Raw genomic sequence first — 19,500 nt, forward strand, 5'->3', positions numbered from 1 at the left:
AATGAGTGCCACTGTTTGATAGTTTGAACATTCTTTAGTGTTTCCGTTTTTTGGTATGGGGATATAAGTAGATTTTTTCCAATCTGATGGCCATTCTTGTGTTTTCCAAATTTGCTGGCATATAGCATGCATTACCTTGACAGCATCATCTTGCAAGATTTTGAACAGTTCAGCTGGGATGCCGTCGACTCCTGCTGCCTTGTTATTAGCAATGCTTCTTAAGGCCCATTCAACCTCACTCTTCAGGATGTCTGGCTCTAGCTCACTGACCACACCGTCAAAGCCATCCCCAATATTGTTATCCTTCCTATACAGGTCTTCTGTATATTCTTGCCACCTTTTCTTGATCTCTTCTTCTTCTGTTAGGTCCTTGCCATCTTTGTTTTTCAGCATACCCATTTTTGCCTGGAATTTACCTCTGATGTTTCTAATTTTCTGGAAGAGGTCTCTTGTCCTTCCTATTCTATTGTCTTCTTCCACTTCTGCGCATTGCTTGTTTAAAAATAATTCCTTATCTCTTCTGGCTAACCTCTGGAATTTTGCATTTAATTGGGCATATCTCCCCCTATCGCTGTTGCCTTTTGCTTTCCTTCTTTCTTGGGCTACTTCTAGTGTCTCAGCAGACAGCCATTTTGCCTTCTTGGTTTTCTCTTTCTTTGGGATGTATTTTGTTGCCACCTCCTGAACAATGTGGCGAACTTCTGTCCATAGTTCTTCCGGGACCCTATCTACTAAGTCCAGTCCCTTAAATCAATTCTTCACCTCCACTGCATATTCCTTAGGAATATTAGTGAGCTCATATCTAGCTGATCTGTGGGTCTTCCCTAATCTCTTGAGTCTGATCCTAAATTGTGCAAGAAGAAGTTTGTGATCTGAACTACAGTCAGCTCCAGGTCTTGTTTTTACTGACTGTATAGATGTCCGCCACCTTTGGCTGCAAAGGATGTAGTCAATCTGATTTTGGTGTTGTCCATCTGGGGAAGTCCACGTATAAAGCCGTCTCTTAGGTTGTTGGAAGAGAGTGTTTGTTATGCAGAGTGAGTTGTCTTGGCAAAATTCTATCAGCCTGTGTCCTGCTTCGTTTTGTTCTCCCAGGCCATGCTTACCTGTAATTCCAGGTGTCATTTGACTGCCCACCTTAGCATTCCAGTCTCCTGTGATGAAAATAACATCTCTTTTAGGCGTGTTGTCCAGTAGGTGCTGCAGATCCTCATAGAACTGCTCTACTTCAGCTTCTTCAGCATCTGTGGTTGGGGCGTATATTTGGATCACTGTGATGTTAGATGGCTTGCCCTGAATTCGAATTGAGATCATTCTGTCGTTTTTTGGATTGTATCCAAGCACTGCTTTAGCCACTTTACTATTAATTATGAAGGCTACTCCATTTCTTCTGTGGTCCTCTTGTCCACAGCAGTAGATCTGATGGTCATTTGATGTGAAGTGGCCCATTCCAGTCCATTTCAGTTCACTGACGCCCAAAATGTCGATCTTTAATCTTGACATCTCACCAATAACCACATCCAATTTGCCCTGGCTCATAGATCTTACATTCCAGGTTCCAATGGTGTGTTGATCCTTAGAACATCGGATTCGCCGTTCACCACCAGCACCGTCGGCCGCTAGCCGTCCTTTTGGCTTTGAGCTAGCTGTGTCATCACGTCTGGGGCTAGCTGAACTCATCCTCTGTTCCTCCCCAGTAGCATTTTGACCATCTTCCGACCTGGGGGTCTCATCTTCCGATGGTATACCGACATTTCTCTGGTTGTACTGATCCATTTAGTTTTCACGGCAAGAATACTGGGGTGGGTTGCCATTACCTTCCCCAGGGATCGCATTTAGTCTGACCTCTCTGTCATGACCTTCCCGTCTTGGGTGGCCCTTCACGGTTTAGCTCATGGCATCATTGAGGTGCTCAAGCTCCAGCACCACGACAAGGTAACGATCCTTTGCTGAAGTTCAACCCCATAGCGATAGCTTTTAAACACAAGATTTCCATTGCTATTTTAAAATGATACCCAGTTTTATTTTGCAGTTTTACCAAAAAAAAGAAAAGAAAAGAACTAACTACTTATACCATACACACAGCAGGGGTTAAATGGCAAAGGACAATCTTTAATTAATGCTGCTCCTCTATGACTAAAACCATTGGAGGGAGAATCCTCATCTTGGTAGCCGTGTACAAGTTAACTGATATTTCAACAGCACACATTTGATAGGTTAGGGTTGCAATAGCATTTTAAGTGTGAAAAAAATCACTACAAATCAGACATTAAAAAATAGGACATAATTGAAACTGGGATTTCATGGCAATGTCAGGGTTCCCCATAAAAAGGGAATGAATAAAATGGCAATTCTAGACTACAGTGGGGAAGCAACCTTTGTCTCATTAATTTCCTGACCTTTTCTTTGAATGTCTGTAAGTCTCAAAATTATTTTGAAGTCTTTTATTCTTAAATAAATCAACAGGCAGAGCAGAGCGAAGAACTTTCACCCATATCTAAAATATTTCCTTGTGGTTCATTCTCACCTGAAAATTATAGCTGACCCCTATTTCAAGTGAATGGGCACATTCTTTGATGTTTCCTTGAGAAAGGTGAACCTGGGCCATAAGGAGATTGGCATCTGTTAATGTCGGGTCCAGCTCTAGACAACGTTGCAGTGTACCCTGGGCAGTTTCAAGTTCTCCTGCAGAACAGATCCATGTTATTGTTGTTCTATACAGTCTGCTTCTTACAAATATTCTTAAGGTTCTGACTGTTCTGAGCTCACAAAGTGGTTTGCTAATTTGAACATATACATCTTATTGGTTACATTAGGAGGAAGTGAGATATAATTCTTTTCTTTTTTTTTTAGCAGTGAAATAGTTCACGGTATTAATTTAAACTGTACATTTTACTTTTTACAACTAAGAATTGAAAACTAATTTTGCATATTTGAATTTCCAATTTGAAGTGGAAAGAAGCCTGATGTCCTAACAGTCAGGAAACCACGCTGAGACAAGGAATAGGTCTCTAGTGTTTTATTACTGCTACATAGACAGAAAATCCTAACAAACTGAAGAAGCGTGGGAAAAACCCAGACAGATAAACCCCAAAAGTCAAGGCGGGTCTGTTCTGTGTCTCTTTGAATGGCTGCTTAACTCCTCGGTACTACGCATGCGTTTTCCCCCCTGGATAGGGGCCCCCTCCTGCTCGCCATCAGTGCTCGTGACATCAGCTCTGGTAAGTATATTGGTTACTGTACTGCCAATAACTATACCTTTTAGGTTCACAAACCTAGATCTACACACCTCTGCTCACTTTTTATTTCCTGTTCCAAACAAGACAGAGTTAAACTAAGGAGGAAGCAACAGTTTCAGGCTGCTGCAGCCAACTTCCTACAACCAACACCTGCGTTCTCAGAATGTTCACCTGTCTATCATTGAAACAGCTATTTCCAGTTTGGAAAGCAAAATTTATTAAGCTCTGGGCATATCTTAAAAGGCTTGATTGAAAATGTAGTTCTGTCCATAAAATATATTTGAGCTGTAGGAACTATCTCCTCAATAGCAGACACTACTAAACAAATGCACGGTCTCATTTCTACCTAATATGTAAACCTATATTTTCCAACGTTGTCTTTTAGATGTGTCCAACTTCAGTTCTTACAATCTAAGGCCAGTGTCTGGAAATAGCCAAATTGTGAGACGCTAGCACATTGTAAAGCTCCTTATGGGAAACCCGAAAACTTTGGGGCACGTATGTACATTTTGGAAAGGATCCTAATTTAAAATTTGGTTAAAGCATGAGGACAGAACAAATTCAGGATCAACCATTCCTAAAGCGTGTTGGAAAAGAAAAGAGCAGTTGTACAAGAGAGGCGCCTTCAAGGCTTTTTAGTGACCAAGCTATGTTGAGTTTATCAAGAATTCTCAAAATATCCAACTAAAAAATGTTATAATCTAAAATCTGTGAATATTTTCTCTATTTTTACTTGAGTAAGCAATTAAAACAAATCTTACCTGATAAATATTTAACTTGAGCCATGAGGAAAAGGGGCTCTATTATCCCAGGAGCTGCTTTCACCAGTGGATTCAAAATTATAGTGGCTTGTTTTAGAAGGGGAGATAAAACCTGGCCAGGTAACCGAGGCTATAAGGATAAAAAATGAAAATACACATTTTCCAGAACAAAAACATACAAGGTGAAATAATTTGTTTGGTACCTATTCCCAAAAGTATGTGATCAAGATTTATAAATGATAATATTACAGTACTATTGACAGAGAATGAAGACACAGATGATGTCATCTAAACTGAAAACACTACTGTATTATGTTAAATGATGAACTAGTTCTATGATTTTAAGCAACTTAATGTATTTTTATTCTAGGATGATGCTTGCCTGGACTCCACACATCTTACAGTTGCCAAGGTTGGAAAACCCTGGGCTAGACAGAAAAAACTATGTATAGGTAGTCCTCTGGTTACGATGGCAACTGGGACTGGAATTTCCATCGCTAAGCAATGCGGTTGTAAAGTGTGACATCACATGACTGCATCGCTTAGCGATAGCAGTCCCAGTTGCCATTGTAACCCCAGGACTGTGTGGGTCATTAAGCAGGAAGAGGCCAGAGTCCCAGGCAAGCAGGCTGGTGGGTGCGCGGGTGCTGAAGGGGGATGGGGAGGGCTGCAGGCTGGCGCTATGGGGCACAGGCAGGTGACAGAGTGGTGGGAATGACTTCCAACTTCCCCATTGACTTTGCTTGTGGGAAGCTGGCAGGGAATGTTAGAAATCATGACCATGTGACTGTGGGGATGCTGTGATGGTCACAACTTCACAGACTGGTCGTAAGTCCCCCTTGTTCGGCAGCGTTGTAACTTTGAATGGTCGCTGAATGAGTGGCCGTATCTCGAGGACTACCTGTAACCTCTCCAGTTATGTTTTAATGTTTTATGCTCCGCTCATTTTTGAGAAACTGTTTGACTTAAGGGGTCCAGAGCTTGCTCATTAGACCTTAGTGCGAGTAATTGGGATCGGGGTGGAGAAATAAGGTATATTAAATTTTTGGACAGGCTTTAGTGCACTATTAACAGCTAACCTCCATTCATCTCGAAGTACCCCATATCAAAAGGCTACTCATCACTCCCAAAATGCCCTACTGTTTAGGAAAGTGCAAGTAAGAAGGGCAGTTTCCTACCTGTTTGGGACAAAAGACCAAATATTCTTTTACAATTTCAATCAAAAACATGGGGTTGAGCTTTTCATAATAGTCAATACTCAAAGGAAGACCATGCAATACAGAAAAATGAAGCTCTGCAGCTTCGTTGAGAAGGGCACCAGCAATCTGTTCAGTCTTATTTTTCCTTGAGGCAATAACAGCCTGCAGATAAGCTAGGGTCTGGAAGACAGAGAATACTTTAAAAAATGAGGTCTTCTTTGCAATTAGTTTATAGCTTTTCTCTCAATAATATCCAAGAAATTCAGTGCAAATTGTATATAAACTATGGTGTAATTAGGGAGGAGTGCAGGATTATTTGTTTCATTCTCATTCATGTGTGAATTCTACTTATCTCCCTCTAGCTGGCTTTGAATGTTGTGTGTGAATACTAAGCAAATCAGGGTGATTTTGATGTAGGGATTTCTCCGAATTTTCTTTAAATAACTGATTTTAATCATAGTCCTTAAACTAAATTTAGAACACCCTACCAAAATAAGCAGTATGAGGAGAACAAGCAAACCTGCAGCTCTTCCCAGTCTCTAAAGATCCTTATTTTACATCTACATAATCATGCATATGCATTTATTCTGTGGCAGTCTACATACAGTATCTTCCTATGAAATAACGTGTGTTTCAGTTAATAAGATAAATTCTGCAAAATCACATTTGTAAATGTTATTTATGTAATAACAGGAATACTATGTTCTTTATAGCAAAGCAGACATTCTATAACTCAAAGGTAGCAGAGAATGTTTTCACCATCAAAAATAATCAGTTGGGTACAATTCTTGTAACACACTAGAAACTGAATGAAAAGTAGATTTCCCATGGAGAAAATCAGAATAGCCACTGGTAACAATCATACCATTCTGGGCACTGCCAGTTAAGGCACTCCAGTACTCCATTTCATCATAATCCATTCCAGCAGGCTAATCTGCCAAGGCAAGCAGATACTTTACCAGTAACACTGGAGTTGCATGGAATTATTCTGCAACTATATATGTGATCTTTTCCATGTACGATTTCAGACAGTATGAAACTAACTGAAACATTCTCACAGTAGCTGCTATCTATCATATTGAGAGATGATCTGCTTTGGGTGGTGTGAGACTAGGCTGAAGCTGCCATAACTAAAGATGAAGCAGGCACGTAAGCAGAGAGGACAAATTATTCTCATTACGATTATTTCAGCATGGTGTCAGATGGATTACTCTAGAAGTGACTAGTGGGGTCCCTGCCAAGAAAATACGTAAAATAAGCAATCAGACAAAATAAGAGTATTCTAACTGGAGATTTTCCGATTGACTGTTGAACTTCCTTCAGGAATTCTAACTGTTGTTCAGCTTCTTCCAGCTTTCCTCCAAGCACTTGGCACCATATAATTCCTGTAATTGACGCACATGATAAAATATACTATTATTATAGTAATTGTAATTGTAAGCAAGCAGCTAAACAATTGATAACACTATATTGCAAAAATATCATAAAAGAGAACAGGGCAGAGCTATAGAATGTGCTTATCATCAAATATCCATTTAATTGCAATCTCTCCTCTCTTTGGATCTTTCCCCACAGTTAAGGGTTCAAATATGTTCAGGATGGCAACAAACCAATCCATCCATACAAATCCAATGATGGAGCAACCACTTTTATTAACAAATGTTTGACAAACTAAACTGGTTCAACAACTCAAGTTACTATTTATAGTGAATTTATTTTACTAAATTCCTTCTATTTTTCCTAATGTACTAGTTTTTTAAGGGTTTTACTTCTCCTAAATACTGTGTTCCTTTTCCTTCTTACCTATAAGTTCTTCTTGCTTTTGTTTTCCCTCTTTACAAGGTGTTGTTTGTTTTTAATTATTCCTTCCCATTTTGCAAGGGGGAAGTTGTTTTAACTCTTAAACAGGCTTTGGGGCTGTTTGCTCAGCCTGCCCCTTTCTCTGTCAGTTTTTTGGCTTAGCTTAGCATATAGTTCAAATGCTGAAAACAAATAGTTATATATCTAAACCGATATACAAATAGCCTACCTGTCAATGAATCTACAGTATTTTCATCCAAATCTATGGCTTTTCTGTACCATGTAGAAGCTTCCTTCCACTTTCCTTGAAGGATCAGCTGATATCCTAATTCATTTGCAAAACGCGCATCTGTGGACATGAGCTTACTACATGTGGTTTTAATAAAGTCATACACTTCCTGCAGGATATCTTGATTCTTCCCAGACTAAACACAAGACAGTTCCAAGAAAGTTAGTATGTGTGTGTATATATCTACACACACACACACAGTATAAGCAGAAACAAGGATATCAAGGATATAAGCTATTTTTTTCGAGCATATCTAATGCATGAAAGTAGCTGTAACTCAGATTTTTCTTTGCATCACACTTTGAATAGAAAAAGGGGAGGAACAGAAACAAATTAAATTTAGGAACATAGGCAAAATTAAATACTAAGATTAACAGGGTTTTACCAGTCTAGTGATCACCAGCATTTTCTGAAAATGAAGTTCTGGTCTTTGAGGCTCTTTCATGTCCAAAGCAGCAATAAATTCTCTAAGCAGATATAATGCCTATATTCAAAACATCAATATTATTTCATAATCAGAGGCACACATTCCTTAAATTTGCTCCATTGAATCACATAAGAAAACTCTCATGACAAAGTTCACTAACTACCTGCATTATTTTAATATTTATTTCTTTAATTATATTTATATCTTTTCCAGAAACTCAAGATAGTATACGTGTTATGTCCTCCTCCAGTTTAATCCCATCAGTAGGTCTGAGAGATAGATCCACATGAGTGATAGTTACTAGTCTCAAGCCATTTTGTGACTTTCCATGGCTGAGTGTGGACTTGAACATCAGATCTTTCCAGTCCTAGTCCAATATCCTAACACTAAATCCTAAATACTACACCACGCTGGTTCACATGTTCCTCTCTATGGGTCAGAAACTTGTTTTTATAAATGAAATTCAGATATAAAAGGATACATTCTGAGTTATCTTGCAAACTCTTCATGTCATGTTTCTATCTAGGTAGCAAAGTATATTCCCAAGTATATATGCTTGATGTGAACAGTGTAAAAATATGACATACTTCACTGTGGCCAAACAGTATAATGAAGACTGAGTTTAGGGAACAAATCTGAGGCACCAGTCTTATATTACTAATCCAATACTCACCATACTTTTATCACCAGTCATAGTAAGATGATTTACCACCATGTATTGGAGTCCATCTATATCATTTGGTTCCTTGCTTAGGATTCTAAAACAAGAATTGGTTCCAGGGAATGAGAAAGCAAAACCAGATAGGTTATTAATATTAAAAGAGAATTTAGTTCTAGTCAAAAGTGATAGGTTGATAGATGGTCATACTCTGATGAAAGAAGACTAAGAAAATAAATTAGAACAGGATTTCATAGCTTTTAAAAAATACAGAGGATGGGACAAATTGTTTTGGGAAACTATGAAAATTTCTATTTTTGAAAAGCAAAGAAAAGGCATCTACTGAATCTATGTAACTTGGCCAAGAGTTTTCTTGGTTACTGTAGAAACAAGTTCATGTTTGCTACATCTCCTCTGTTCTTCTTGGGTGGCAGTTTGTTCCTTTCTCCTAAAACCAAGTATTGCATTTGCACCAATGTTTGTTTATTTATATTAAATGTATATCCTACCTTTGTGCTTTGATAAACACTGAAACTAATGTTACAGTTAACAATGGTTAAAGGAGACAAATTTCCATCCAAGAAAAGAAGGGGATTAAGTGTGGTTAAGGGATCACCCAATGTATCTATATCAATCTATTCTAATTTTATGTTTTTAAAAATTATGCTGGAATGAGCCATTAGTTTACTGATTATTATTTTGCAGAGCTAGGTAGAGCTTCAGATAAAAGGGCAAAATGGTTCTTCAGATCAAGATGCCCATATATAAAACCTGTCAGCAACTTTTAAACAAAAACAGCAACTTATAGAATAGCTGACAGATGCTAAGTCGGTGCCCCTGTGTGCTCTGAAGGACTGAGAAGTAAGTTCCATTGGACTCATTAAAAATTATTTCTGAGTGGATGGGAACATGGCTGTGCTCTAACTTGGAAAATATATGAAATTGCCTTTCCATTCAATTCTTATTGCATAGGCAACTTAACAAGAATCTTAAAACACCCCATACAACACAATGAAATAATATCACAAATTCATAACAGAGACAGGAGCAGCAACAGAGCCAAACAACCAGAAACCTATCACTGTTTATTGATTGGACTAAGGTAGCTTCTGTGGAGGACTTTTTAAATATGATAAATGCAAATGATAGCAAAGTGGAATGTCTGTCAAGAGGCAATATGCTATCGGGTACCAATGTAAAGATATAACAGCAGAGTAGCATTACTGCCTTCAAATGCTTATTGTGCAAGTCCTTGGGGCATTTGGATATCTGCTATTAGAACTAAGATCTGGACTAAATGAGCTCTTGATTTATCCAGCAGAGTTCTTCTTAAGCCCTGTTTATTTTTAGCAGATATCAGCACAACGAACTGAAAAGTCTAGAACACTTTCCTGAACCTGATATCCTTAGGATATGTTGGACTATAATTCTCAACATTTCAAGTCACATCTGGAGGGCACCAGGTTGGGGAAGGTTGGTTTACAAGCAACAGGAAGACAGGATCAGCTGAAGCAAAGAACGAAATGGGTTACACATTCTTTACGTGTACAGGGCAGGCAGTGGGAAGCTACTTCATAAAAAGACACCAAAAATTTTAAAACTGAAGGAATTTCCCTTTGCCTTCCCTTTTTTGACAATAATCTCCTACCGTTTACTTTCTTCAACACTTTGCTCCCAGTCTTGCATTGCTAAATGTAGTTTCATCTTAGTGACAAGGACTGGTATGAAGAAAGGGAAAGTGACCACTAATTGGCTAATTATTTCCAGAGCCCCTGAATAATTCTGATGCACCATGAAATACTTGGTCTACAGAGACAGAGAAAGCAGGTGGGATGGGGGAGAGAAAAAAAATGCATTATTTGTAAAAGACATTTAAGTGACTTTGTGTTGTTGCCCTAACTATCTGTATAGGTAGTCCTCAACTTATGACAACAATTGGGACTGGACAAAAATCTGGATTTTTGTGAATCTTTGCTTACATAATAAAACACACACAATATATTTCTACTATTATAACTGAAATTATATTTCAAAGTACATGGACACTGCCTGCTGAGAAACTGTGCAGTGAGATTTCTAGTGGAAAGGGATAGGACTTCACTGTACTTTAGAATACCCTGTTCTCACCATGATTAGTAAAATCAGAATAAATTGTGTCAAATATGAGCTGTAATGCAAATTTACTTAATATTTATTGTTTATGACTACTTATTTTACACAAGTAAAATTCCATGGAGAAAGAATGTTCCTTTCTCTTTGTTGAAGCCAGTTGTAAGTTGAGTACGTTATTAGCACTGCTACTTAATTTACTAAGTAAATTATAAAATATGAACATTTTTGTTCTTGGACTGAATCTATTAAATATGCAGTTCTAGTCATGTTTAGCCATAAATAGCAGCAGAAATGGTGGAGAAGAGTTGAAGAAGAAAAAAGGGCATTAGAAGACTATCTGAAGGACAGTGAAGAAGATGCATTGAAGCTAGCACACCATGAAGGCTTACTGAATACCAAAGAGACCAAACTGGCCTATAACAAAGACCAAATGAAGAATAGAAAAGAGACACGGCAAGGCAAAGTATTACACGGCCAGTACATAAAAAAGCTAGCAGGCAAAGCAGATAACAACAAGACCTGGCAATGGCTAAGAGCAGAATAGTTGAAGAAAGAGACAGAGGGGCTAATTCTGGCTGCACAAGACCAAGCCTTAAGAACAAAGCATGTAAAGGCAAAACTGAGAAGACAGCAACAGACAGCAGATGCCGTCTCTGCAAAGAAGCTGAAGAAATAGTGGACCACCTAGTTAGCGGCTGCAAGAAGATCACACAGACTGATTACAAACAACAGCATGACAAAGTAGCAACAATGGTACATTGGGATATTGGCAAGAAATACCACTTGCCTTCAAGCAAGAACTGGTGGGACCACAAAATAGACAAAGTAATAGAAAATGAAGAAGCTAAAGAGCTCTGGGACTTTAGAATTCAAGCAGACAAACATCTGCCACACAACACCCCAGACTTAACAATTGTTGATAACAAAGACAAAACAGTCTGGATGGTGGACACTGCAATACCTGGAGACAGCAGAATAGAAGAGAAAGAACTGGAGAAAATCACAAAATATAAAGACCTGCAAATAGAAGTAGGATGACTGTGGCAAATGAAAGCAAAGGTAGTAGCAATAGTAATAGGTGCCTTGGGTGCATTTCCAAAACATCTGGAGCACCACTGGAGCACCATCGGCATTGACAAAATCACCGTCAGTTGCAAAAGGCAGCTTTACTTGGAACAGCTCACATCCTGTGACGAATACTTTAATATTATCAAAAAACAACATTGGCCTATCCCAGGTCCTTGGGAAGGAGTCGCTAGGTGGACAAAAATGCCAAATCCAGGCTAAACATCTGGCTGACTGTGTGACCAACCATAATCATATACTAATCTTGTATGCTGTCCAACTCTCAAGGATGCTGGGTGGCTCACAACAATCAAACAAAAGAAATTACAATGACATCAATAGAACATAAAAGTTAAAGATGAAAGATGGCAAACATGATGAAGCGAGGGGTCTCATTCTCCCTCGCCAAAGGCCTGGGTGAAGTGCCGGGTCCTCATGGCTCTTCTAAACAACAGCAAAGTGGGGGCCACCTGGATCTTGGGGGGAACTTTGTTTTAGAGGGCAGGGGCTGCACAAAGAAGGCCTGCTTCTGGGGTCCCAATAGATGACATTGTTTAATCAAAGGAACCGGAGCGTGCCAACCCTGCAGGATTGAATCAGATGGGCAGATGCTATGGGAGTCAGGAGGTCTTTCAAGTAACCAGGCCCTATGCCAGGTAGGGCTTTATAGGCAACAACCAGCACCTTGAATCACATCTGGAGGCAAACTGGCAATCAGTCTCAGTACTAAATCCTGGTCTGAAACTTGACTGAAACAGTTCTAGATAATCTTTTAACTCCGGAGTTCTCATCAGCTGCAGGCCGACCAGCTTCTCAACAACCTTTTCCAGAAAGGGAAGGTTGGAGACTGGTTGGTACTTGTTGAAAACTGTTGAGTCTGAGGACAGCCTCTTGAGGAGGGGGCGTACCACTACCTCTTTCAGGGCAGGAGGAACCACCCCCTCCTTCAGTGAGGCCAACACCATGGCCTGGACATAACCAGGGGTCACCCCCCTTGCAGCTTTTATGATTCAGGAGGGACCCGGATCCAGTAATACTAACTTTTTGGCTTCTCAAGCTCAGCCAAGAATATGCAGCCTACATTTGGCTTTTTGAATGAAGAAAGGCACAAGATCTAGGCCTTGACATGTCATCTCCCTAACTATTTGAGGATACAAAACCAAAATAACCTACCTTTCCCATCATCCCAAATAAATCTGTATTGTCTTGAATTCCCTCATCCAGGTATTTGATAGCCTTCTTAACAGCATGCTGTTTATCAGATGTAACATAGATCCATCCTTTCAAAACCAGCCCCTGCAGCAGTTTTAAAAAGTGAAGACTTCTTAACACATTAATGAAGTGGTGCAATTACAGCATAAGAATGGCAAAGGATGTTCTATACATTCCACTCTTACTTACTATATGCTTATAAAAATGCAATCAAATAATAAAAATGTTATTATAGCATTAAAAGATAAAAATGTTTTATTTTACACATACAAAGGTAAAATGCATTTATGACTGGTTGTGTCTGGAGGGGGTCAATGTCTCTCTCACACACATACAAAAGGGTTTGCATCACAATGTCATGCCCACTGTCTTGCAGATTTTGACAACCCTGGAGACACTTTTGTATGTAACCAAGAAAAAACAGCATCCTTCTGCCACATTCCTAGAGAAATGTTCTCCTTATCATGATTCCCAGCGCCAAAACAACAGGGGGAAAAATGTATCTGTGTTCATATGACACACTGAGCCACAAACAAGCCAGCTATAATTCTGCCTGTTTTGTGAGTCCAGCCTTTGAAATTAGTTTTAGTTCAGTGAGTTTTGCAAGCCAGAAAACAATAGTTCAGTTAACCACAGATAAACATGTCATGCTAACACGGCATGGAATAGACCTTTATATCCTTGGAGTTCAGATTTCAGTTAAGGTGATATTACATGTATTAAAGAGATTCTCCTTCAAACAGAAAGAACTTAGGGCTGAGATGCAAGCCCCGGAGCCTGAGGAGGCCACCAGGCCCAAAACTCATGAAAATGTATCCTAGAATTATCTCAAGAACAGGTGGGAAACATCCTTCTGTGGTATTTTCTATTGAGAAAAAAAACTAGGCCATCCCTAGAGCTTCCATCCACCCATCACTCAACCTTGTGCTGCCTTTTGTTCCAAGACACTAGTTTATTACTCTCCAAAATTCCCTGGATTTGGCCAATATTTCCAATATCCAAAGGAAGCAAAGTTGTAAGACATGAATAGCCAAGGCTGCTGGAGTAGCTAGCTTAAGGCTTTCACTAAGGTCAAAAATTCAAACAAAAATCTCTATCAACATTCCACAGCTAAGAAATAAATCCTGGAGAGGAATTCAAAAGCTGGATAGAAAGTATATACCAGCAGCAAAGATCAAAGCTAAAGAAGCACTTTCAATAAGCTTTTCAATAAGCTTTTCAATAAGTAAAGGCACCAGACAAGGATGTCCATTCTCTCCCTTACATGTACAAAAGACTCGCTGCCCAATTATTTCCTTGGAAAGACTGAGGAAACATAATATGTTCTGTTTATATTTTACAAAGTATTAAAAATATTTCAATCCCATTTTAAGTACATTTCAGAGTTCAGGTGTGGGAAACTGCCTGCTCTAATCCATTGTACCTCTTTTGCTCCATTAGATACTTTCAACATTTTGTCAACATACTCCTTTGCTTTATCATTCTTATTCATTAGCCACAGAAACATCCCTGCATAATACAGTGCATTGCTTCCAGCAGTTTTCCGCGTTTCCTTTAGCATGGTTTCTAAGTCCAAAACAGCAGACGAATCTGAAAATAAACAGGACAGATGACACAATAATCTTGTTTTCCACTTACTTTATTTTCATATATTGTAAGCAATTCAACAAGGAAGCTCTTGAGATGTTTTCTGCTGGGTAAAAATGGCAGCCAAGGAACTGTTGAAAATTCAGAAGAAGACCCTATACTACTCAACTATTTCAAGACATTTAAAAATAAACACTTACTAATCAATATTTTTTTCAAAACAAACTTTCCAAAATTAGTTTCTGAAATCTTTGCACATTCATCAAAAGATCATTTGGAAATAGCTGCAATACAGGATTTTGAATGGAAACAGCTTGAAGAAAGTCAGAAAAAAATTATCCAATCCTGATTCAAACAAAATAACAGGGAGAAGGGAGTTACATTAGGAAGTAGGAGAAAATACAGAATGAGAACTCTTACAAGCAGTCTTGGAATACTTAGGATTACATTATATGCCTTCTTCCATGTAGCATTCCATTGTGGAAATTATATTATTTTTAAATAATAAAAAGGTTATATAATTATGTGTTTAGTTGTATATATTTTATGTACTCAGTCAATAAACACTTAAATGTGAATGAGTGCTGTATAATACATTCTTCCACATAGCAGCATCCCATGCTATATAAGCCAAGCCCTAATGAAGTTGTTAAAAACTGAAAGATTGTTGTGATATTGCGATTGACACGCTCAAATATTTGTGGATATATTCCTAGAACATCATTGTCTGACATTTTGTAATTGTATCGTGGGCACTCTCTCTCTCCCTAAAAAAAATCAATATGCAGCATATCTTTACAATTTTTCTGGGTGGGAATATATATATATATATATATATATATATATATATATATATATATATAAATAAAATCACAGCATTGGGCTGTAGCTCATTCACTATTTTTATTTCCTGCCTATGGAGAGTCCATAGCATTCCAGGAAATAAAATGATTCGGAACACTGGTGCTTTGCTTTCCTTTAATTTTATTTGAAATTTAAAATATTTGGAAAATTCTTAAAGATCAGGTATGACAGGAAGCCTGGCAGGCATCAAAACAGGTATCTGCAGGGATATTGACACTCATGGATGCCACATTGGGGATGCTAGTCCCAAAGTATAGAGCAGTGTTTCTCAGTCTTGCTGGCTGGGGAATTTTGCGACTTGAAGTCCACACATCTTAAAGTTGCCAAGGTTGAGAAACACTGGCATAGAGTTAGAATTAAATATTATTGCAGTTAGTAACACTGTGCCTCAATTGATAGTTTGGTTGAAGTGAATGGCTCTATCTCATTATGGGTTGTTCTTGTCCAGTTGCTTCTGACTGTTTGTGACTGTGGATTTTGTTTCATTGGGATGTCTTTCAATAACTGCTTCTTCTGAGTTCTTATAAACTGATTCTTGTATCACTAGTGATAATATCTAGCTACCTGTCTTCTCTTGGCCTCCTTTTCACTTGCCCTTGATTTTAAAAACTTCGTACGATAATTGATTTGGGGATATTTTTGGTAAAGTTCTTGCACTATCTCTTCTTTATACTTTCCTTCACTTTTTGACATAAAAGTTTCCCTTCGTGTTTGTAATTTTCTTAAACAATTCTCCTTTGATTTGCCCATTATCCTCACTTTTTTTGTATTGCTTATTTAGATATAACTGCTTGTCTCTCCTTGTTCTTCTCTGAAATTCAGTATTTAGTTGGGCAAATTTTCCTCTGTCTCTCTGGCCTTTTGCTCTCTCTACCTTTAGCTATTTTCCCTCTGCATATTTTAGCATCAAGATGGTAGGATCATAATAGAAGAGAAGGAAGAAAAGGAGGAAGAAAGGAGTCTTCCTCACCAAGTTTTCATTTGACTGATTGCAAGACAACTCTCGGAAATATGCTATAGCTGTCATTTTAAACAATTTGTGATAAATGGGACAAAATATATTTAATAGCCCAGAATAACTCACCAACATTTTCACATCTTTTGTGAGCATAAATGAGGCCCAGAAGGCAGCATAAGGAAACATCAACATGTCGCTTCCGGGCATTCTCAAGCAGTGAGATGCCTTCTTGGATTCGACCTGTAAAGATGCAGTGCAATCTGTTTAGTTTTTCGCAGACACCGCTTGGAAACTACCAGAAACATAGATACTTTGGAGCAGCGTTTCTCAGCCTTGGCAACTTTAAGACAGGTGGACTTCAACTCCTAACTGTGCTGGCCGGGGAATTCTGGGAGCTGAAGTCCACCTGTCTTAAAGTTGCCAAGGCTGAGAAGCCCTGCTTTGGAGGGTAAAGCTAATCTTGTGCGCTATAGCCAGTACGGTGCATGCAAAATCAGCTCTGCAAACAGAGGCTTGATTTTTGTGTCTGGGTAGAAATTTATTTATTTATATATCAAATTTTGTCACCGCCTATCTCCCTCAGAGAGCAACTCTGAGTGGAAATTACCTTTCTAAGGGAAATGCATTATTGTTTTCCAATCCTTGGCACTGTATACAGTATTTAATTTTTGTTGTTTTTCTCATGTTTTATTAATATATAGATCTGGTACATTTATTTTGCTAATTTAGCTTTTCCTGTTTTTTGGCATTTAGGATGGTGTACTTTTAATATATTAATTAATTACAGTTTATTCTTGTTGCTTTGAGACATTTACATAGGTGTGGCAGATTGTGAATGTAAATTAACCATTATTTCTGAATTGCACAAAGCTTTCAGCCTTCCATTTATTTCCAACTCCTGTTCCAGAAACACTTTTACATTTGAACTAATCATTTTTTACTAATTACCCAGAAGCAAGGTTCCAAGACCCTTGAAAAATAGCAGCACTGGATCATGAGCATGTTTTGACAGTTCAATGTTTGTTGCTTGTACGACATGGTTGAAGTATTTTTCTTGAGCATAATACAGAATTCTAGCCTTGAGGTGAGAAAAAGAGAGGGGAGGAAAAATTATTTTTGTTCTGATTACTACGTTAAAAGAAATGCATTAATGAAGACTGCCAGATTTTTTATCTGCTATCTAACTCAACGTTTAAAATCCCCAGTACACCTACCTTGGAATAAAGGTATAGAGTACCATTCTATAAATTGATGTTGCGAGACATTTATCTTTGTCATAAAAAGTAACAGCAAATAATTTCTACAAACCAATGGCAAGTACTATGCTGGTCAAAAATGTCATTGGTCCACTATGTTCTTTTACTTGGAATGTCAAGCTGGTTATAAAACTAAGGTAGGGTAAAGCCTGCTTCAAGTTAAGCTTGACTCTTGGTGACTTCATAGATACTGCCATATAGCTTTCAGGGTAACGATATAGAAGTTGGTTACTGTTACTTTCTGTGATTTTTTTGACCTGCGATTCCTTGGTGGTCCCATCTAAATATTAATCAGGCCTGACCTGATTAGCTTTTGGAGATCAGCCAAAGTCATATCACCTGCCGTGACTAAAAATCCAACTCTGGGGTTTCGTAGTTAGAATATTATGAATATTATGCAACACAAGAACTAAATAAAGTCCCCTTCAAGTTAAGTTCAACTCCTGGTAATTACAGGGACACATACACGCAGTTTCTTTAACAACAGTAGGGAAGTGGTTTTGTCTTCCTTCCAATCTAGTCCAAAGCCTCAGGATTTATTGATGGTTTCTAAATCAACTACTAACCAAGTCCAGCTCTGCTTGGCTTCCTAGCACAGACGAGTTGGCCACATTTAAGAATGACCTGTCAGGGATATTTCTAGCTTTGATTGTACAAGGCTGAATGAAAAGTAATGCCTCCAATGCTACAAGTTGCCAACAGATGGCAATACTGAGATGCTAGAAGCTCTGACCTGTTCTTTAGCATCTGTTCCCGATTTGGGCACTTGGCAAGCCCAATTCACACTTATGACCATCGCAGCATCCCATGATCAGGTAATCGCCATTTTCAACCTTCCTGGCCGGCTTTTGGCAAGCAAAATCAATGGGGAACTCTGTGGTTTGCTTAATGACCACTGCAAAAAGGTTGTAAAATTGGGTCAGGTTCGCTTAATGACTGCTTTGCTTAGCAACCAAAATTCTGCTCCCAACTGTGGTCATTAAGCGAGGACTACCTGTAACTGCAATTTTGCCAAAGGTCCCTTCAGTTGAAATTCACCACGAAATGCAGGTTGTTTCTGGCGATGACTGCATTGACGTGAATGCTGTGCATCACTGACCCAAAATGTAATGATAGTGAACCAGGAAGAGCTGATTTGTGTGATCAAAAATGAAGTGGACAAACTGACAATGATTTTCATGTGAGAAAGGTTGATTAACTGATTAAGGACAATTGGTAGATCACCTCAAAGGGAAACTGCTTTCAAGCTTGGCACCAAACTGACAGCCAGGATTATATTCCTCTCAAAGAAATGCCTGAGACCAAAACAGGGTTTAGGTTCCCTCAGAGCTGTCTCAGTCTGAATATTTCCATCTGCCTCTTATGGGACCGGCCCTGCCCTCACACACCTTAGGCACAGGTTGGTCTGTTTGCTTTTATCTATTCATTTTTATCTATTTAAGCCTGATCTGAGCAGCATACAGTACAGTCCCCTCAGTCCCTGACTTGGGTTGAAAACAAACATAAATTCTTTCCTCTTAAGGCAGTATTTCTCCACCTCAGCCATTTTAAGATGTATGGACTTCAACTCCCAGAATTCTCCAGCAAGCATGCTTTCTTTCCACGCTTCTTAAAGTGCTGAGGTGGAGAAACACTGCCTCAAGGTATCTCTGGGAGTTCCCAAACCATGGTTTCTGAGTTAACGCGAGTTGAACACAGCCGTGTTCTTATACTAGAAACACGTGTGTTTTTGGAGCGTGTGACGGCAACTACCAGGGCCTGGGGGTCTGCGTCAGCCATCGCGCCCCCTGAGGAGAAGCAAGCACTTCCAGCGCAACCGCCTCCGCCGTCCTAACGGACAAAATGCGCGCCACCAGCAGGGCCCGCCCCGGCCTTGAGATGAACATCTCCAGCAACCAATCGCGGAGGAGTCGCTCCTCCTCCCCGCCACGCCCCCTTCTTTATTCTCCCCTCCCCCACTTCGTCATTCTTTCCTTAGGAGACGAAACGGGAGTTTCCCCCGCCCCCTTCGTTGGTAAGCCCCTGCCCGCTCGGTCGTGGACGTCGGCGACAGGCGGGCGCTGCAGCCTATGA

At 39.1% G+C, this 19,500-nt stretch overlaps 1 protein-coding gene across 1 annotated transcript in view; it reads right to left on the reverse strand.

Annotated features, from left to right (window-relative positions):
- The window catches only part of TTC21A (tetratricopeptide repeat domain 21A), a 40,524-nt gene extending 21,318 nt beyond the window's left edge, over positions 1–19,206 (reverse strand). The window contains exons 1-12 of the mRNA XM_063301892.1: positions 19,140–19,206; positions 17,120–17,299; positions 16,298–16,411; positions 14,186–14,352; positions 10,022–10,179; positions 8,389–8,473; positions 7,674–7,772; positions 7,229–7,424; positions 6,487–6,584; positions 5,179–5,379; positions 4,001–4,130; positions 2,528–2,685 (exon numbers count right to left, since the gene is read on the reverse strand). Coding sequence (XP_063157962.1) covers positions 2,528–2,685; positions 4,001–4,130; positions 5,179–5,379; positions 6,487–6,584; positions 7,229–7,424; positions 7,674–7,772; positions 8,389–8,473; positions 10,022–10,179; positions 14,186–14,352; positions 16,298–16,411; positions 17,120–17,299; positions 19,140–19,206 — 1,653 coding nt within the window. The remainder of the gene's footprint in view (positions 1–2,527; positions 2,686–4,000; positions 4,131–5,178; positions 5,380–6,486; positions 6,585–7,228; positions 7,425–7,673; positions 7,773–8,388; positions 8,474–10,021; positions 10,180–14,185; positions 14,353–16,297; positions 16,412–17,119; positions 17,300–19,139) is intronic.
- Between the last annotated feature and the right edge of the window lie 294 nt (positions 19,207–19,500).

Source organism: Candoia aspera, chromosome 4 (genome assembly GCF_035149785.1).
Source record: "Candoia aspera isolate rCanAsp1 chromosome 4, rCanAsp1.hap2, whole genome shotgun sequence".
NCBI classification, from domain to species: domain Eukaryota; kingdom Metazoa; phylum Chordata; class Lepidosauria; order Squamata; family Boidae; genus Candoia; species Candoia aspera.